The sequence below is a fragment of the Haemaphysalis longicornis genome, unplaced genomic scaffold (assembly GCF_048455015.1).
Source record: "Haemaphysalis longicornis isolate Haplotype H1 unplaced genomic scaffold, Haemaphysalis longicornis Haplotype H1 scaffold_8, whole genome shotgun sequence".
Lineage (NCBI taxonomy): Eukaryota > Metazoa > Arthropoda > Arachnida > Ixodida > Ixodidae > Haemaphysalis > Haemaphysalis longicornis.
In genome coordinates, this window is record NW_027526445.1 from 117829191 (window position 1) to 117850412 (window position 21222).

Sequence of the window (21222 nt, forward strand, 5' to 3'; positions counted from 1 at the left end):
CTCCAGGTGCGGCAGCCGCGGTTCGAGGCACCCACGCTGAAGGACACTTAACAAGCGTATCAAGAACGAGTGCCTGGTGCCGTGGCACATCAGCCGCCCCGCTCGCTCCCTGATACGACGCATGCTCCTGCAGGATACTCCCCAACGGAGGCCCAACATCGTCGCCAACCGGAAGGATGACATCCTCTCCTGCTGTAGGTTTCCCCCTTATCTCTCGGTGCCTATGGGTGCGTCAAAGCTCCAGCAAGACAACTGAGCCTTGGAAGGAACAGCTTTAGTGCCCATTGCAACCCATAAACCGGGCATAGCTTGTCTGAAGCGAGTTCTTTTTAACGCCGGAGATGTTAAGCTTGAGCTTGGTCCGGCGGCATCAGCAAAAAGTCTCGGGCCATCTCCACAAAGGGGAAAACTGTAGAGGGGCGAAGCATGCAGTCTATAAGTGTATTTTTGACGCTTTGGCGTTTTTCCCGTGGAGATGAGACCGTTGGGGGGTAGAAGTATATTAGAGCTGTAAAAGTATCGTGTCTTTGAAGCACGAAGCGTTACAGAGTGAGGCGTTTGAAAACACGTGCCCCGGTGTTTTAGTACCGTGACCACATGAAACGAGTGGAGACGCTGACAGCCCGAGCCCCTATAGGCCTTCGCCCCTAAAAAAAACAACGAAAAAAGAAGCACGCGTTGCCCCCTGGCGGGGAGGAAGAGCGCCAAAGCAGCGCGCATCAGCAAACAGTGGAGGGCACGGCCTATCCTCGCAGCCGGGCTCAACTCTACTTGGGGAAAACGCGGCATAAAACGAAGTCCACTGGCGCAAGAAGAGTGACAGCCGGGCTCCGCCGGCGGGGAGCCATGCGCTAAAAAAATCGTGATACGTAACAAAACTTAGCAAAACCGGAAGAACCAAAAGGTGGGCCATGAGCTCCGCCGTTTCTCCAGCCTTGCACCACAAGTGCAAGCTGCTCGAATTGTTTTTTCTTTCTTTTTAGGAGTTTGAGTGCTTGGACGGAGGATATACTGTAGTGCAGGAACAAAAATTACTTCGAACGCTACTCATGCAAAGTTCTTCCTCTTTGCCCATTGTACACGTACACCGACATTACACTCCACCACAGACCGAAACGTCAGACCCTCCCACAACACCCTATCCCCGGAGGATGCCCGCATGTGGCTCATCATCCTAGTGCACACCTTCCCCTCAGCGTACAGTCTCGTAACACTCCCGCCCCCACCTGTATCCTTCAGCCCACAAGGCGCACTGCGGGACACGTGACACACTTTCGTGCCCTCTGCCAATGCCCCAAGGAGCTTTTTGATTAAATGTATTTTCTCTTTCTTTCTTTCTTTCTTTCGTTCTTTCTCTCTCCCTCTCTCTCTACTTCCTCTTACCCCCCCCCCTTTCCATTTTTGAAGAGAAGCTTGCTGTTGGTGTGCTAATATGCAAATGGTGCTGTCTTGTGTCCATGGAAGCAGTGTTTTCTGTACTGCCTCACAGACCCACCGCCTTCACGTCTCCCGACGTCCCGCATGACCACACAACCCCGCTTCGACTCGCTTAACACCAGCTTGACCATTGCAGGCCGCAGACCATTGGAGCGCAACACTGGCCCAGTGTAAGGGTTAGTCCGTGACCCTTTGGCTAATCTGCAATATCTGTCCCACATCGAAACTGGGGAAAGACCGTTCTCCTCAAGACTGCAATGAATTTTTTCAACTCTCACTTGTGGCAGCTTTATTTGGCTGCTTAGCGTGTTTATGAAGGTTTTCTAGAAAGTGACATGTCTCAAGCTACACGTATGGATGCCACGATGGTTGACAATGTGGTTTTACAGGCCTATTGCAACACCAAAAATTATGTTGGTGGTAAATACTTTTTTTGTTTGCGTGCAGCTCACAAAGGTTACGCAGGCATTCATCCAATTGAATTCTTCTCGACAAACTTGCCATGCGGGCGTCGTTACGGTTGATATGTCGCCAAACCAGCAGAGCAATTTATTTCACGGGCACTGTTGAAATTCGTGTTTTCTGTAGGCTTTGTTCAAGTTGGTGTCCATTGGAGCGGTTGCTTTACAGGGTGATTCCCATAGCTGAAGCAAAGCTTTGACTTGCAGCAATCTGTGACCCCACTGGCGCAAAGCCCTTTTCGTTATCGTAAGAGTGGTGGTGCCCGTTTTCTCGACTGCTTAGGTAGCGTAAGCCTTCACCAGAGCGCATTGCTACTCGATAGTGAGTCGCCACTTTCATGACGAATGTTATTGAATCTCGGCTGCCGTACTTCCCGATAAGACGGCCAGGCCACCAAATTGTTCCGGGTCTCTGCATTCCTTCAAAGGTATACGCGTAAAAGGCCTTGCCGGTGCATTTGGATCTGTTCGAAGGAGCTGCGCGCAACAGTCCAGTTTTTCGAGAACTGGAGGCCGACGTGACGTCCAGACGCGCTTACGGGGTCAAGTACGTCAGTTAAGCCAGCTGACAGTCCCAACCTCCGTCAAGGTGTGAGCCGTTTCTAATTGGTTGGGAAAGGTCGTCCTCCTGAGTTGTGAACTTTGTTCAAACACATTGCTTGATCCCACTGCATGCGCATCGTGCAATGACCCACTGTCAAGTCTTGTTGAAGAGGTCTTGATGAGAAATACACGTTTAGTTCATTTAAAGAGACTGGCATCGTTGTCATCGGCACAAAGCGATTCACCGCAGACTTCAAACACGTGACGGTGATTCCAAGGAAAACAGATGAAGCAGTGAAGACTCCCCAGACATTTTCTGGCTGGGTATTTATAATGTCTCAGAATCTTCGACCGATTGCCGGCCATGGACTGACGCTAACTGAAACCAGAAACACGACTGTGCGATTACCACGCTGGTATTTTTTATTTCCCCATATCGCGTCACTGCAGCTGCTGTAGCACCCTTGTAGTGGTCGTGTAGCGAGAAATGAGTTTTTCAACATTTCCTGCGTTTCTTCGGTTAATAGGTCTTATGGCATGGAGCGCACCTGATTGAGTAACTCAACGAGATTGTATTTTCTCTTCCTGGTCAATTTAAAGTAAAGCGACATTTCGTGCGTTACATAAATACATTGCATGGTAATAACCCTGGGCAGCAGAATGAATTTAAAGGGGTCCTGAAATACCTTCCGCCGATGCATGGATGTACATGTAACCAAATAAGACAATGTATTAGCAATCTCCTCCCGCAAGAATTTTGTTAAAGCGATGAGTATTAGCTGAGAAATCGTAAATCAAAAACCGCGCATTATCGTCGCGCCGCGTTTCCTCCTCTTTTCAACTGTTGACGCCGCGCAAGCACTCCCTCCCATGATGCTGCGCTAGTCAGCGGTGACGTACTTCCGCATTACGCTCCTCCGACTGCCGTCTGCTACGCGCAAGTTTTGTTGACACCATGAATTCCGCACTCCGCTCAAGGATGGATAAGCGAACGAAAAATCTGGCCGCATGTGTGCGGTGGCCTGGCCTTGCCCTTTCGCGGTGTGCGTTGCTGCAGTGCAGCACTTGACTTTTAATCGGCGGCGAATTCGCAGCCGCTGGGGAGGATCTTGCGCTCGGTCCCTTTCATGCACCGCGCACTGTTTATCCAAAAAGCGCCGTATCAGATGTGGCCCCGCTGGTGCCGGGTCTTATTTTGCGGTGGTGGTAATTCCTGCCGGCGCCATGTGAAAAAGACATTTTAAACCGAAACAGAACCCGCGCACAAAACGCTTCAATCATGTGACCAGTTCAGCTTGGGGCGACGCGTGGTGGAGAGCGGCAACGTTGGCAAAACATGCTCCGGCGCGGCTCTGAGCTTTCTAGCGCTGGAGCGAGCGCCTTTCTTTGGCGATCTCAAACATCGGTTGCCTTGGGAACAAGGCACAAACCGCCCCAGAAGTCAGTTACGGTTCCGTGATCCCGGTTCAGCTCGGGGCCCCACCTCGCGACATGTGGGCACTGCAGGCGTACCACTCACGCTCATTAGGAAGTGTGAGATGCGTTTGGCATTACAGGAGGCGATGGTATGTGTGTTGTGGACGCCTTTGTTTCGCGATGAAATGCGACGTTGTGTTTCTGCGGGTGGATAGTGCTTCCCATGGTCTGGATTATCTTTCTCGAGCGACGTACGACTCAACCTCGCATGGGGTATGTGCAGTGTGCGTGGCTAAAAGCTATCTCGGCTTGCGCGCTTAAGTGACTTGCTGTTCGTCCTCGCAAACCGCGCGCGAGGTGAGTGCCGAATTTACGACGGGCAGGAGGAGGCAACCCATCGTCTGTCAATCGCGGTTCTGACTTGCAACGCATGTTGTGACGACGTGTTCGTTCGAAACGCATCTCTGGATTGTTTTGAAGTGGGAAAAAATGTATCCGTCAAACCCGGGCATTCGGCTCAGGGCGTTCTCTGCGATTGCACGAAAGAAGTGCCACGGGGCTTCAACGCTTTCTTTATGGAACGTACTCCGGCAAGAGAATATCCATGTCGTGTTATGGCCGTGTTGCATTCAATAGAACGGTTAAGCGTTTGTTTACACTTGTTTCGTTTGTCGTAAAATGTTCAAGCACTCCGACACTCCCCTGGCAGATCAGCCGGCGAGTCGACGCTGAGCAGACGACTCATCTCTTTGCCGGAAGTGCGTGAAAAAGCCGCCCAATAGCAGGATGTCTAGCTCATGACGAACATCTGGGAATCGATGATGTAGACATGTGAAGATGGCGGCGTCCAAAAACACGAAGGAAAGGGTGAGAAAAAAGCGACAAACTTTGCAACAAAAGTGTGAGCTTTCCGCTGCGCGTAAAAGAGTAATACTTGGCCCAGATGACCTTGACGACCCAATCTAACGATTGCGCTACTTCGTTTAGTGTGCTCAAAATGCCTTTCAGGGCCCCTTTAATGGCCACTTGAGCACATGATTTTTAACAATCTCCGCAATTATCTTAATCTGCGGGACACTGACACTGGGTATTGGCGCACCCTGCACCAGTCCGTGGTTTTAAACAGTTGACGTTTAAAACAAACCCGCCTGCCCTCACGTGCAGTGGGGATAAGCGTCAGCGGCCAGCGCAAGGACAGCCAGCGGCAGGCACAGCTGACCGAGCTCCTTCGGCGCCCGCTCGACCTCCTCGGCGACCCGAAGCCGCCCCAACGGCGCCTTGCCGCCGCCGATGAGGCAGAGGATCCGGCGGGCGGGCCACTCTTCTGGATCCGCAAGTGGGTGGATTACACCGACATGTACGGCCTGGGATACCAGGTGTGCGACGACAGCGTCGGCGTACTCTTCAACAACAACACCCGGGTGGTCCTCCTCAGCAACGAAGTGTGAGTCTGCGCTCCCTACCTGCCTCTGTGCTGTTTTAGCTCCACTGCTCAAAGCTGCAGGGCGTGCACACACCGGAGAAGGCAACACCACGGTGGGTTGTCCGCACGCTGCTCGTATAAATGAGCCCGCGGAGTGTTCCTCTATATAGGGACGCACGGAGCATCCGTTGCCATCACTGCGCCATGGCTGATCGACTGGCTTGGGTCGTTGGGTGTATGGATCAGTCATTGCTTCCGTTGCGGACAAGTGATCCTCTCCTAAACGATATACTGTTATAAAAGTGTTGGTTTATGCTCAGTTTACAGTGCAGAGCATCCTACAAAATCCCACCACCTTCAGTGGCATCCAACCTTTGCATAATTAAAATTCCGCAGCTTAGCTGACTTTCAGCACATTTCTCAAGGAGCCTTTTGATAAAATGAGCCCGAAATTTCGCATAACACAGTCCTACTATTGAGGAAGTTTACATTTTGGTGCGACATTTTTACCTGTGCGACATTTTTACAGACTGCTCGTGCATTTTCTCGTTTCCCCACGAACAAAAAAAAAAGTGCATGTTTAAAGGGACACGAAAAAGGTGGAACAAGATTGCCTATGGGTAGATCACGGCGCCGTGAATCAAAATGCACCGTTCTTGCAACTGGCAGTCGTTCAATAAGGCAGAAAACGCTAGAAGCGTGAGGACGGGGTTCGACGCCCTGTACGCTTTTGGGTACCATGGTTTGTTACGTCACAAAAGTTGTGAACAGGGAGAAATCATTGGAGAAGCACCTGTTAATATTTTCCTGAAATCACCAGCTTCCAAGTAGATCAGCACGTGAAATAAATGTAAATCAAAACTTTCCGTGGGCTGATATAATTAGTACATACATTGCCTATCTCGCAATGTATGGCTTTTATACATTGCGAGACAGGCTGCTTCTCTCACGCTTCAGTCAGCCATCATACTCTCAGTTTCGTTTACGAAAAGCGTTGGTGCTCGATTAGCGAAGTCTATAACCTGCGACGGTGAACGCCGGAGAATCTGCAAGCAATAACTTCGGCAGCAAGCGGCAAAAGGAAGAAGATGCGGTTGAAGGAGTACTGACACCAATTTTCGGCGTTGATATTATTGCACAGTTCGCTACCTTTGCTCAACAGAATACCCTGGCTGAAATATGAGCGGCCTGCGACGCGAAGAACATACTGTAATTGGATCTCATTTATCGCGCCGACGGAACAGCACGCAGAGCGGCACTGAGCAAATGGACATCAGCGTGACATACGTATATCATCCCGTGGTAGCCAAACGAAGTGACGCGGCCACCGCTCGTCAAAAACTCATGACGTCACTTCACACGCGCGGCCCCGCTGGCGGCGACTGGGCGCTGGCGCATTCACAAACGGGTGCACGTACCCAGGGCTATACAGGCATAACCGCTGCCCAGAAATTCACTGTTGGCAAAAAAAAAAAAAACTTTCACACACTGGAAAGGAAGCGATAATATAGCCAGGAATCGCAATAGAAGTCGCCATGAAGAGTTTTATTGAAAGCGGTCATTGAATTTCTGCCGCCATGGTATAGGCCTAGCACCTTCGGGCAGCGCAGCCGTTCAGGTCCGGCGGCGGCGCGGTCGAGAGAGAGAGAGAGAGAGAGAGAGAGAGAGAGAGAGAGAGAGAGAGAGAGAGAGAGAGAGAGCAACTTTAATTTAGCTTATGCGTGGGAGTGGCTTCCCATGGTCCAGAAGTCCAAACGCTGTCTTCGCACGTTCCGCCCTCTCTGTCAGCATGATGTGGTCGGCGAGGTGGGCGCTCGACAGCGCAGTCTCCCACTGCTCGAGGTTTGGGCTAGACAAAGGGGGTGGCAAGTCTGGGTTTTGACTGCATTCCCAGAATATGTGACACAGGGAGCCTGTTTGTCCGCAGGACTCGCAATGCGGTGGATGCTGGTTAGGGTATTGCTTATGAAGTCGAACCGGATGGGGGAACGTGTTGGTTTGCAGCAGTCGAAGCGTGGATCCTTGGTGTTTACTTAACTGGGGATGTGGCGGTGAATTGATCCTTCGTTCGAGCGTGTAGTGCTGGGTAATGTCTCGGTAGGAAACAACGGGGGTGGGGTCAGGCTTTCCTCCCATGGCCTGGTTGGCAAGTGCGCAAGCCTTCTCGTGGGCGAAATCGTTGCCCGCGAGAGATGAGTGTACCGGGGCCCATACTATCACGACCTTCCGGTTTGCGGGGTTTGCGCTCAGGAGGCGGTGTGCTGTTGGAGTCGCCATTCCCGCAATGTATCTTCTGCAAGCCTGCTGCGAGTCGGAGATGATTGTTGTTGTTTTGGTTTGAGTAATAGCCGGCGCTATGGCCACATCTTCCGCCTCTTGACTCGATGTTTTGGGAATGGTTGCGCTGGTGAGGCATTTGTCTCTTATCGTCACAACCGCCGCCATTGCTCTCTTCTGTTTGCAGCTTGCTGCGTCTGTATACTGTTCCCTCGTCATTGCCATAAGTGTTATCTAGGGCTTTGACCCTGGCCTGTTGTCTCCCTTCGTGATGTTTGGGATGCATGTTCCGAGGGATTGGCCTGATTTGTATGCACCGCCTCGTATTTGACGCAAGAGCTCTAGGTTGTAGCTGACCCTGGGGAATCCCCTCACCGGCCTCCGCAGTGTTTTGACATCCGCACAAAGCGGTGAGGTCATGCCGGGTTTGTCATATGCGCCTTTCAGGCTGAAAAAAAACGCGGGAAATTGAAACGAACGATTTTTAGGCCGTTCAATGTAATTAGTTATCGCGCTCTGAAGTATTTAAAGGGACAGACAACCGATTTTTGTCGAGTATATATTCTCTATCCCAAATGAAAGAGCATCACTTAAAGCACCTTGACGAGAAACGGTTTTGCTGATAACGCTCTAGAACTTTTTAAATCGAATTTTTTGACCTACGAGTCGTATGTGTCCCTCCCAAAACTAATGCTGGCAACCATGACATAGAGTAGCTCGCCAACATACTTTTGTCTGTATGCGAAATAAAAAACAATATTTAAAAACTTGTTCCCAGCTAAAAAAGTTTGAATCGCAGGCTTTCCTGTTCCTTTATGTGTTTTTTTTTTAATGCAAGGGTGAATTTTGCACGAATGCGCCATCTGTTGGGATAGACGATAGGTAGAATCTGGCTTCACGTGGGGGCGGGAAGTTCGATTCTCCCCGGGCGCGACGTTTTTTTTTTTTTTTTTAAGCTTCCGTTGGCGTATTTGGAGACTGAAATCAAATATTTTGGCAGAACAAACGCCCCTGACTCAGACAGAACCGCCAAAGCTCCTTCGCTAGGTCTGTTTACTGAACGCTGCCGTTGATTCCGGGCATGGTGGCTCAGTTAGCCACACTGGGAGCAACCCAGCGGCGGCGGGCGGCGTGTCTTAAGAATTTTCAAAGTAATGTTTAGAAATACATATACTATTTAAGCTTGTACAAATACTTGTGTTAAAAGGTTTTCAATACGTAAATAAACGTTTCAGCAGTTACAGTAGCTGCTACGTTTGCAGGTCACGTGACAGGGACACATATTGTAGTGTCAAGTTTCGACACTACGAACCGCCACCTTTCCGATTTCAGGAAGTTTGCTGCCAAATTAAAATTATTTCTTCCAGTTTGTTTAAAAATTGCTTGTGGTTACCGGGCTATATAAAACGCCGGCTTTCATATGAGCTAGAGAACATATACGCGATAAAAGTCGGTTGTCTGTCCCTTTAAAGTGCTGTGTCGGGTTCGTCAGACCATTAAGCACCGATAAAAGTAATAAAAATGGATCGTAAAATTTTCGTGTCGGTACTCCTTAAGCGACCCGCCTGAGCTTATTTACTTTTCTCCGCGCGCAAACGTTGCTACCGCTAAATCGTGCCCCTTTTCAAACCTAACCGCGAGTAAAAGGCAGTGTACTTACTGCGGGTGAGCCGACCGGTCTGACCTTGTGCTGTTCCATTCGCCGCAGCCGCTGTGGGTAAACAATGAAGGTGTACGTCGAATAGCTTTATTTTTGTCACAACCTCCCCCGTGTTGCTTGGGCGACCCCGACCCAGGGCCGTACCCAGAAATTTTTTTCGGGGGGGGGGGGATTTTTTGGAAGGGGGTAGTTTTGCTGAAAGCAAGAGTAAGTATTGTTTACGTGCTGCCTGGAAAAGATTTCGGGAGGGTTTGAACCCCCAAACCCCCCCCCTCTGGGTACGGCCCTGCCCCGACCCACGAGGCCTACTCGACACGGCTGCCAGAAAGTGTTTATTTCACGCTGGGTTCGCGCGCGCGCGCGCGCGCGAGAGAGAGAGAGAGAGAGAGAGAGAGAGAGAGAGAGAGAGAGAGAGAGAGAGAAAACATTTTTATTGAGCTTTGTGTGGCTCAAGGGGCGGTTGTGGCCGCTGGCTTGTGCCGGGCGGCGACATCGGCAGCTCTGGTGACCAAGGAGGTTTGTACCTCTAGGTCTGAGCTCCTAGTGCCTCCTCCCACTGCTCATCACAGGAAATTAGGCGGAAGGGATCTTTCGGGCACCCCCAGAAGATGTGGGGAAGGGTAGCGAGGGCGCCACATGCAAGGCATTCTGGGGAAGGGTGCAGTGAAGGGGGGATTCGGTGGAGTATAGCGGGATTAGGGAACATGCCACTGAAGGAGACGCCACGTGTGTTCTTCCGAATTGGTAAGGTTGACGTGAGCCGGGTAAGGTTGACGTGAGCCTACGGCGGTCGAGGCGGGAATGAGCGGTTCTTTATACGTAAGGAGTCTATCTCTGGCGGATCTGACCCCGTGATGGGTCCGAGGCTTGCCCCGGCTCGCGCTAGAGAATGAAATATGAGATGGCCGTGATCGCAGACGAGTTGACGTGAAGGCGCCCGCATGACGGACACAAACAATGTACGCGCTGGTTCGCGGCGCTTGCACGATATTTGAACGGCGCTGGCCGCAACCGGCTCGATGGGGTAAAGGTGACCCGTGTATCCACGCGCAGAGGCCGCTCGAGCATTTAAAAGCACTTCTTGTTGCGTCGGTGACAAATCATAAAAATGCAAGCCGTCTTCTACGGCCAGAGAAATGCTTCCGGAGTCGGCCATGGCTTGTTGACGTAAAAGCTACCGTGTCCAGCATGAGTGCGCGTAGCTTTAACCGTTTACGCTCTGTCACACCGGCGCGTCGCCCCCAATTGTGACGCAATGGCTACGTAGTCAAGAAAAGAATGAAAAAAAAAAAAACTGGGAGAGAGGTGCCGGATATACTTACCTATTTCTCAGCAAATAACGCATGCTTTCTCGCCGAACAAAATCCGAGAGAGCTACGAAACGCACGATATTTTTGGATGCTGTTTGCACTTAATGAAGCTGTGCTGATGCATCCGTGAACATGTCGGAAGCGGGAAAAGCTTATAACTATGTTGCAGGCCATGCACGAAAACTCCCAATGAAGGGGCAAGCATTTTTCTTTGCTCGTGCATCGACAACGGGTCTTTTCACAGGTGGTAGTCGGTGGGTGTCTCTTAAACTGCGGCTTTCAGCTACGTTCACCTGGATCTTTGAATGAAATATCCAGTAGTCAAGTTTGAGTATGCTAATATCGGGCCCAGAAAGTTGTACTCGGAGTCATGGCAGTTGTTTCCCGTGGTTCCTAATGCCATTTGCCACACCAATGGAGATAGGTATACGCCTCGAGCTTCGCGATCGCTGCGCCGCCTGCCGCCGCTTCTCCGCGGCGCTTACGGGAAGTCCGCTGCGCAGCTGATAGCGGCTCATGCAGTGTTTTGGTTCTCTTTCGCTTCTTTTTGCCGTTCCGCGCCCTAAACATCTTGTTATGGTGATGTACGTAAACAAATAGTACGTTTAGGGCACTTCAAAAAACAGCTGCGTCCGGATTAGAGGGATCGAACGCCAACAAGAGCTAACCGGGGACGCGGTACTGCGCGCTTCGACCGATCTCACGTGCGTCGGCGACGGCAGCGGCATATCACCACTGTCACCTCCGGATATCTCAGGCGCAAGTGAATTCTATTGACGCCTCGTTCAGTCCTAATATTGGCACAGTGAGAGGTTGGTATTGTTCTGCAGCGCGGACAACGAATTCGGCCTTGTTTTGAATGTATACGTTGTAGAAAAATATCAGTCGGAGAGGTGATTACCTAATACCTAACAATAACTTGTGCCTTTTATTGAAATAGAGGCCACGCGGACATGTTAAGTATATTCCAAGTCTGTGGGTCGTTAGATATGTGCCCACGATCCCGCCTGATAGCATGGACCAAGGAGAGTTAATGAAACCACGGAAAAATAAATGGTCTGCCAAGTCCAGGAGCAATGTAATAGCTGAAAAAACCCAGTGCAGCTTCGGAAATTCTAGAGACGTTCGTCTTACCTTAACCAAGGTTGAACTCACTAGACCAACTAGATGCGAAATGCACTGATATTTTCCAAGAGAAGGAGGAGGGGGAGGGGGGCGCTTAACTATCGTTGTGTCCACAAATGCGGAGCTAAATCAAAGAATGACCGTTTTAGTAATCACACGCAAGCTGTGTGTTGACCTTTATTTTGTTTTTGACTTTAATTGAACGAGCAGCTGATCACTCGGCGGACACATTTTTTTGAAGTATACACCAAGGAATTTCTCAAGCGATAAAAGGTGTCGTTGGAAGAGTGTGGTATCGATAAGGCTCTCTGATTTCACTTTTGCGTTAAATTCTGGGCTCTCTGTGCCATATGATGTTTCGAAGAAGCGTTTAGTCACGGCCGCGGATACAAGCGCAGGGTATATGTAACCGATCACTGTTTGGGAAAGCTCACCTCGCGACAAGACGACCCAGCCTTAAATTCTTTGTGCTGACTCCCGCATGTAATTTTGCATTATCCATCGTACGTATTGCGTAGAATGTCCGTGAAATTTATGCCACATGGCTTGTTCAGGGTAGTGATCAATATCAGAGGTATGAAGTGTAACTGGCGGGCTATCAGGAATGAGTGCTCCGCTAGATTATGAAAGCACACGAAACCGATTTAAATTACAGCGAGCATCTGAACGAACGCTGCTTACGGAGGTACTGTTAGTAAACTTCAGGGGAGTGGAATTACAATCAGCTCCATGCATATATGCCGGTTTCGTGACGCCGGCTTGTGACACACACCTGGCGCTTATGCGGACTGAGTAAGATCGCTTCAGAAGCATGTACACTCTTGTAAATACACCACATTTGCGAACAGAGTGACTGCTCCACATAAATATGTATTTCCAACGCATACAAACGGAAAATATCAGTCGCGAACGTGCCTCAAAAGCAACGGCGACAGTGGTGAGCGGGCCGGCGACTCCCGCGACTGCTTTCGAGACGGGCCGCTAGGGGGATCTCAGTGGCGCCCCTACAGGCAGCGCTCGAGGCGTATAGCTTTGTGTGATTTTATGATACTAGAGCGAGCTCTGTGCGGACATTAGATTCTATGTACTAAAGAGGACATACACCCGTACCCCCCATTTCAAAGTGGGGTGAAGCCCATTTCGAGTGATTCCTCCATCCAAAAACAAGGTGCATTATACACTTGACTGATATTTCAAATACTGCTTCTCACAGTAATGTTGTGTCTGCTGTATCATTTATCAATGGCAGTACGGTCCCTGCATGGCCTGTGGCAGAATAGGATTTTGACACTAGTGAAGCCTTCTAGCCCGGCTCGATTAGTGTTTTATAAAAACTTAGTCCTTGCACGCATCTGTTGGAAGCGACTGACCCTCTTGGCCAATGTGTGGCATCTATCCACAGGAGTCCGACGTACATGGACGAGAACTCCGTGGAGAACTACTACTCGCTGGAAGAGTACCCGGCGACCCTTCGGAAGGTGGCGGCCCTGGTGAAGCTCTTCTACCGCTCCATGAAGCAGTGCCTGCGTATGACGGGCAAACGCGTGGCACCTCGAGAGTGCGACAACCTTGCTGGCCTGTCCTGCCTCTATTCCCGGTTGCGCACCCAGTCGGCCATCTCCTTCTATCTCACCAACGGCTCCGTCCAGGTTCGGATGCCCTTTTCGTCACCACCATTCCAGTGTGTTTAAATGTGAAAGCAATAAATAACCCACTGCGAGAAAAATCTGTCTCTAGCAGCCATGTGGTTCCTAAGCGTCCCACAGACTGCGGAGCATGCCATAGCGCTCTGAACCCAGTGCGAATTGTATACCGCTACGTATAGTCTAAAGCACGCCAGTCCACCGTATATACCGCGCCGCAAAACAATAGATAGTTATAGCATAGCGGAGAACCGGTTCCGGTACGGTACGCAGTAGCTGACCGTCGCCACTGTGCGGGCGCAGAGGGGGAGAGACCGGTTCGTCCCATGCGCAGTTGCACCGACAATGCCCGGCACAGTACTAGGCCATTTATCCGCGCTGCTATAACTTTAATGCTCGCAGCGCAAAACTCGAAAGCGCACTGACTGGCATTCCTGCCCCGTGTCAGGTGCTTAGGTGTCCTAACGTATTTTCAACAAATATTGTGTCTCCCTGGTTTATTCTAGCAGGCAATAGACCATACGTGCGCCTGTGCCTTAAAACTGATCTTTGTGGTAGTTACTCGTGGCTCCATTTTTTATGCTCAGTGCAGCAGAGTAAGCCATTATATATCTTAAGCAGTATCACCTTGGTCCCTCTCCTCAAGGCGAATGCTCAAATGGCGTTGTCTCCAGTAGAGACTTCACTTTCACGTCTTTCCATGAAATCCACAGACTTCTCCACACACACCTGCCATAAGCCTTGCTAGGGTATATCATGCTCGTGAATATATGTCGGTTCAATGCATTTGTCACCCCCCTCTCCCCCTGAATTTTTCAGTGCCTTGAAATTGCGCAGAGGTGTGGTTCTGTGCTGCTTGAAAGTTTGGGGTCAGCAAATTTTTTATGGCCACAAGATCAGTTTTCAAGTCATTGAAAGACTGACCCTTCTAGTGAATTCGCCAACCCGACATGTTTGTGCTAAGATCTAAATCGAGGCATAAGTAGCACATGATGTGGAAGGCATAAATAACATATTGCCGTGAACCGCGGGCCGTGTTACTGGTCGCGTGTAAACTCTCTGTTCGTACTCTGCACTGTACCACTCCTGCTCTGGCCGCCAAAGGGCGGCTGGCAGTATTGAATAAATAAATGAAATAAAAATAAATTTTAGAAGCATGCGTATACCTTCCAGAGGTGAAACAACGGAGTGTTCCACATCTTGCTTTCCAGATGAACTTCTTCAAGGACCTGCCGAAGATACTCCTGTGCCCGTTCATCACTGCCGTCTGCTACATCAAAAGCAATCGTGTGTTCCACACATACCGGTTCGAAACTCTCCAGGCACTCAGCTGTTCCACCGACCTCTTCTTGCGCCGTAGGGATGCCCGCACCATAGTCGAAACGCTGTCCAGCCCGCCCTTGTAGTCATAGGCAGATAGGCTTGAGGGCAAGGGACAGTTTGTGCTTGCCCTGTTTTTATCACCATGCCATCTTTTCCCTTGCACTCCTGCGAAGATGCTGGACTGTACGTGTGAAAATAGATCGTTAATAGTTCTTTCACTTTATCTCTATCTTCCTAGCTCTCTGCTGCCCGCACCTTCTAAAGCTTTCTCTTTCGGTCGGTGGTTTTAAAGTGGCATGCTTTTAAGCTCTCAGCGTGTGCTCTTTAATACAGTAGAGTAGACTCCCGCTGCCGAGTTGCACTGAGCATGCCCCAAGAGTGCAAAACAGTCTGCTTAAGCCGAATTCATAATACTGCGAACTAATTTTCACAATCCCTTCGAGTTCGTCTTCAGGGATGCTGCCAGGCTGCTGGTATGATCTCTCTCAGAATGCCACTGATATTTCTGTAATTACGTAATTCCTTGGCTGCGGTATCGTGTCTTGTAAGGAGGGGGGTGTAATCGTTGCGCCAATGTTTTGGGCCATAGTGTCGTCTCTGCGGAATTTGTATTTGCGTCGCGCGGCCGATTTTTACGCTTAGATATTATTTTGTTACCACGGACACTACTGCCTGTACATTCATTTAATAAATCGTTCATCACTGCTGCGTTAAACTTCCTTAACATGAACAATGATTTCCCGGCCGTTGCTGTCGCTGCATGATGTGCCTAAAGCATAGCTGAATATATAGCGGAAATGACTGGCGGCCACAAACATGCACGGGCTTCCTCTATTAGCAGCTGCAGGCTTCCCCATAATGCACTGGTGTCATGTGCCCATGTCCTGCATGTTTTCCTCCATGCTGCCGACACTGAGCCCACAGATCCTCTCCCAAAGGTTGGTTTCACATGCTGAGTTCGGGTTAACAGCTACTCTAGTATTTCAACTCCTGCGCCAAATGAGAATCTTCGCGCCAGTCCGCTAATCTACGCAATCGCGCCAAACGGTTCCAAGTCAACGCCGCCGCCTGTGGCGTCCGCCACTTTCCAATGGGACGAGTAGGGCCGTCTTAAGCATATCTAGGGTGCCTCGATGCACCCGTGCTTCCGTCCACGAATGCCCGCCGGCACGCACCGTACCACGAAGCAGCGAAGAAACTATATAGGCGTCCCATATGGAGCTAAAACAGGAGTCGTAAACCGCCGCAACCGCCATGGCCTCCGCGATCACCCCGCTTCGTATAGTTTTCGTTAAGCGGCGCTCTCCGGCACACAGGACTCAGGCCGGCAGCGCGCGGGAAGGCTAGGGGAGAGTGTCTGTTTCGCCATAATTAACTGATTAGATAGGCATGAGCTGGCATTGTGAAAATTTACTCTCGCGACTTTACAGGGCATCATCTCACCCCGCCTAGAAAGGGGTCTGGAGGCAATGGGGAAGTGCTGGAAGCTCATGGAGGACATCTAGTGAGATAGCAGAAATAGAGCCACTGGATGGCTCATCGATTAGCTTCAATTCGCGTCCGCGTTATTGAAGGGTTTCGGATGACTATTTGCAAATATTTTTGTGTCGTGCCGGCTGTAGGGGTATATGGTGCAATAAAGAAATGATTCATTTATTAAAGCGAGGCTTTAGTGTCCTGACGGATGCCGTTGTACGCCAATACGCCCTGCAGGAAAGCCAACTTTCTCTGATGATGAAGCTGAATGATCGTGGCTAAAGTGAAAGGAAAAGACGCTTCTCGTTGCCGGAATCGAACCTGGGTCGCTCACATTGTGAAGCCGACGTCTATCCGATAGCTCCATTTCGACATGGTCGAAGCGAGCGCCAAGCAGCAGCTACCGATTCACGCCGTACACCCAAACCTAAACGCTAGGCCTGCGAAGTGCACGCCCGAGAGTTTCCGTGGCTGTGCTAGAAAAGTGGTGCGTCCCTCCAAAAGTAGCCCATGCTCGCAGTGTGGGATTGGCCAACCAAGGAAGCCATCACGAGGGAGAGAGAGAGAGAGAGAGAGAGAGAGAGAGAGAGAGAGAAACATCTTTAATGGGCAAGTGAGGTAAGACAGGCTGGGCGCCCAACTTGCTACACCAAATGGGGGTGAAGGTGTGATGAAAACTCTCACTTACACATGAATACTCAAACACACAGACGCACACAAAAAGCGTGGTAGCTTCGCGTTCAACCATTGTCGTCGTTACATTCCCACTGGCGATTTGTCTCGTCGCGCGACGGCGCGCGTCGCGCGATGAGGCCTTGAGGTGGTGTTCGCACTTGCGATGAGCGATGATGCGACTGCGTTCCCATCATCGCATCATCGCACCATTCGCAGTCAAAGAAAATGATGTTACGCGACAAAAGCAGGTAGATATCAAACTAAAACACATGCTACTAACCTGGAGCAATGCCGAAAACATTTGCGGGTTGCGGGAGGAGCAGAAAATAAACTCAAGAAGGCTCTTTTCAACATATTATTGCACGAAGAAATGCACACGCTTGCTTTCACGCCACAACACCCGCATCACGGCCCACAAATGTCGCTTCTTTTCACAGGCGCAAAGTTCTGACGCCACCGAACTCTACGCGTGTTTACCAGTCGCCGAGGCTGCAAGTCAACCTACCGTCCTACCGTCTCGCTGTCCACCTAGCTTTTACAATCCATACACGCTTCTCCACACTGATGAGTTCCACGCTATTCGTTGATTAGTGCACGCGTACGCTGAAGCCACTGACCAAAGAACCGATGCACACGGGAAGTTGCTTGCCGACCCGACCCGGCGGGTACAGCGATAGCGGGCCAAGCGCCTGGCCGAGCGAGCCAGCGGCGGTGGCGGCTCGTCCTCGCCCGCCCGCCCGCAGCGTTAGCATACCGGATGTAAAGAAATGTTTCGTTTCCGGCTACGTCAGCCTACTCCGCGGCCATGATTGGCTTACCGGTTTTGCGGGGCCGTCGCGCGACGAGGGAATTCGGACCGAGAGCGATCGGCTCCGCCGTCGCAAAACGCCGAAAAGCGACGGCCGGCTCGTCGCTTTGCGACGTCGCTTTTCGTCGCGCGACGAGGCGCATCGCCAGTGGGAATGGAGGAGTGCATGATTCGTTTCCGGCTACGTCAGCCTACTCCGCGGCCATGATTGGCTTACCGGTTTTGCGGGGCCGTCGCGCGACGAGGGAATTCGGACCGAGAGCGATCGGCTCCGCCGTCGCAAAACGCCGAAAAGCGACGGCCGGCTCGTCGCTTTGCGACGTCGCTTTTAGTCGCGCGACGAGGCGCATCGCCAGTGGGAATGTGCCTTTAGTCCCGCTTCGGTGTGCGCGTGGTTCGAAGCGGAAACTCGTTAGGCTCGACCCTGGAAGATCAGCGCAGACTGGTCGAGAGGGCCCGGGCGACAGCCAAAGCTACAGGGGCTCTGGAATGAGGGCTCCTCTCAGGAAGACGAAAATCTACTTTTTGCCACCAATAAAGTTTTTTCTCCTCCTCCTCGTTAGGCTGAGACCACGGCGCGCTGAAAATACCGCCGATTCGCACGCTAAACCCGGCAAGGACTTCTTCGGGTTGGGCACAGAAATGTTCAACTGCAATGCCAACATTCGCCGCCGGGCCCGCCCTTAACCCTAACTGTGCCGGGTGTGCGTCACATGTCTGCGCGCAGTTGCACACTGGCGGTAAATTCCGCTGATGAAACTCGGGTCTTCCTTTGCGTTTATTTTACGTAGCTTTCTTGCGAAAAAAAGTTATTTCGTCGGAATGACGCTGCCACGTGCCGAGCTGCGGTGCGGTATGCCCAACCATCGGTTCCGCTGCCTAGTTAAGCAGCCTGACCTGAGTGACCTCGTAGTTATGGCTCATCGCGGCACGGGCGCACAGTGTTCGTGCTGCCGAGAAAGAGCACTCGCACGCAGGTTGGTCGGCGAATTGCGACGTATTTGTCGGCTGCACACTTTTCTCCTTTCAATCCGCACTGTTCTAAAGGACTTCTTGGTTATCCCGCCCAACAGTGAACGCTTAAAGGCCGCCGCGGAGGATATTTGATGAGCGCTTTCGTAATTAAGCGGCGCGCATTACATTTTACATTGAAAATTTCGCCCACGTTATCCGCTTTTTTTTTTTTTCTCGTGTGCCCCTCTCGTTTGCACATCGCGTTGCGTTTCAGCGAGCGGTTAGAAGCGGTCGCTGAAGCTACCCACATCGCGCGGGTGGTCTCCGCGGCTGCGTCAGCGCGCCTGAGGCTTGCTGATGCCCGCGTAGACGATAGAAACAGTGCGCCAGCCGTGTATGCGCGCCACGTTTTCTTTTGCAGGAAACGCTTCCTGGGATGAATATTATAACCGCGAATTTCAATGTAGCGAAATTTCAATGTAACGAAGTAAATTACGAATTTTACCGACTTCGTTACATTGACGTTTAACTGCATTCAGGCTGAGGTATAAATGTTTAACTATGCTGTTCTGTTTCGACCACGGCTTTCGCTTCATTGATATAGAGCAGCGACATCTGCCACAACTGGCTGTTTTCTTTTTGCATTTAAAAGTTTTTTTTTCTTTAATTATGTGGCTTCGGCACATAGACGTGAAAAGTAAGTGCCATATAGCCCAAAACGCATGCAGCAGCTTCCAGTTTATTCGTCGTATCGTCTGTGAATTCCAGGATCGAAACCGAAACAAAGGCTGCAACCTGTTTCCTTCCAGCCATGAAATTGTTCATTGCAGCCTGATCCCAACCGGCCACCTGCATAACCGAAGAAGAGGAGCTGCCTTTGATGGAGGAAAGCTCGAGGCAACAACTCCCCAAAGCCCTTGCCCAGCGCAAAACGGCCAAGGCAGGTACTCCTCAAGGTTGTCGAGCGATGACAGGGCCCAGAAGCAGGCAGTCCTGCAGACGATTGCCTGAGCCATACAGCAACCATCGGAGAAAAACGACGCCTTTTTCTTTTTTTTCCAGAAATGGTTGCGGCTCATACAAGTCAACTGGACACTGCGAAGCAAGTGCAGTACCTCACTGGCAAGGAAATTTTAAACCAAATTGAAAAATTTCTATCGATGTAAATAAATGTGTGTGCAAATGTTTATTTCATTTCTTACTCATCAACAAATGTGAACATCCTTTGCCACAGCACCCTAACCGTTGAGGTAGTCCCGCATGTCTTCATGGACCCTGAAACCAAATGCGTTTACACGTCCGTGTGTTGCTTGTAGGGCAAAAAACCTTTGCTTCCTACTATCTTTGGCCCCCCCAGTCAGGAGCTGTACTCAAGTCGTTGCCAAGGTACACATGCAGTACCCATGCTGCCTGCACCGTGGGGACAACTTTCTCATGCTTCGAATTGATAGTGTGAGAAGAAAGCCATTGGCCAGTACACTGAACACAGTTCCTACAACCCTTCTTGCACTGGACAACCTGCAAAATGTATATGAAGCAAAAAATTACTGCACTTTCGTAAGTGGGCATACCCGAAAGGCTTCAGAATCGTCCTCTACAATAGAGTTAAGAGTTCAATACAGATGCATATCTGTAATTGAAGGTCTGCTAATCACCTGACAAGCTGCTACCTCTGTACGGCTTGACCATGTTCTTCCCTAGAGGAAATCCGTCACTGGCCACAAACACAGAGGGGCAGGACAAGACCTGTTCCAATTTCCACATTGTGTGGCAAGTTCGCAATGTTGTTGGCCAGCGCCTCCAGCCAGAACGTGGTCTGCCATGCTCTTGCACCGCCTCAAGCACCGGATGTCAATGTAGGCAAATGTCAATGTAGGCAAATTTATCATTTGCATCCACAACTGCGAGAATAAATGTTAAACGTCTTCCTATAGTTACAGTAGAGGCACCCAGAGTTGGCTGTTTTCGCTATGCAAACATATTTTCCCATCTCCCCCCCCCCTCCCATTCTCCCATTTGGAAATTGCCAATTTTTGTCAAACCCCCAAATGACCCACTGACAATCTTGAACTGTTTTTGGTTACTTCATATAATCTTTGCTCAGTTCATCATACATAGCCGCACATTTTGGGAATGAAATCGTTAACGGTGGAGTGCTAGACTATTAACAGGCGACTGCGGGAATCGTGACGTTCACTTGTAAATAAAACAAAAAGAGGAAGAAAGGGGGGGGGGGGGGGGGGGGCATTTAGCTGGTAGAGCATACTGGTGCATGCAGCCTAACTAAACTAAGCTTGGGCAGTTCATGCAGGCAGGGACAGCAGCTGGGCAATCCTTTTTATTTTTTCGTACTGCCAATGTCAGCGAATAGTAGCGCTTTAGCTCCTACTAACTCCACTTCACTGCATGTCGCTTGAAAGGTACAGAATGCTAATGTTCAGCTCTTCTAGCAACAAAATAGATATAGCTGCGCAATACAGGCAGCAACCACATTCGGCTGCTCAACTAGAAGCTGCATGTTGCATAGAAAAGTACATGAGGAGCAACCATGGCAATGAGAAGTAATGTAAGCCAGCAAGAGCCCAAACCAATACGAGAAGTGCTTACCAGGTACAAGGTGATGCAGCCTTACCTGCAGCTTCGTCACCGCCTGAATCGGCTGGCACATGACAGTCATTTGCCGAGCAATTT

General features: G+C 50.5%; 1 protein-coding gene across 3 annotated transcripts; it reads left to right on the plus strand.

Moving 5' to 3' along the window:
• Positions 1–3942: 3942 nt before the first annotated feature.
• LOC144150032 (serine/threonine-protein kinase PLK1-like) lies at positions 3943–19813 on the plus strand. 3 transcript variants are annotated; one of them, XM_077681828.1, is made up of 5 exons: positions 3996–4130; positions 5022–5301; positions 13055–13301; positions 14507–14651; positions 19362–19813. In XM_077681828.1, the coding sequence occupies exons 2-5, from the start codon at positions 5213–5215 to the stop codon at positions 19364–19366; spliced, it is 486 nt and encodes a 161-aa protein (XP_077537954.1). In that variant the 5' UTR covers positions 3996–4130; positions 5022–5212; the 3' UTR covers positions 19367–19813. The 3 variants fall into 3 exon arrangements, with proteins under 3 accessions (XP_077537953.1, XP_077537954.1, XP_077537952.1); XM_077681827.1 differs by lacking the exon at positions 19362–19813 and having other exon boundaries at positions 3943–4006; positions 14507–16526; XM_077681826.1 differs by lacking the exon at positions 19362–19813 and having other exon boundaries at positions 14507–16526.
• Positions 19814–21222: the final 1409 nt, after the last annotated feature.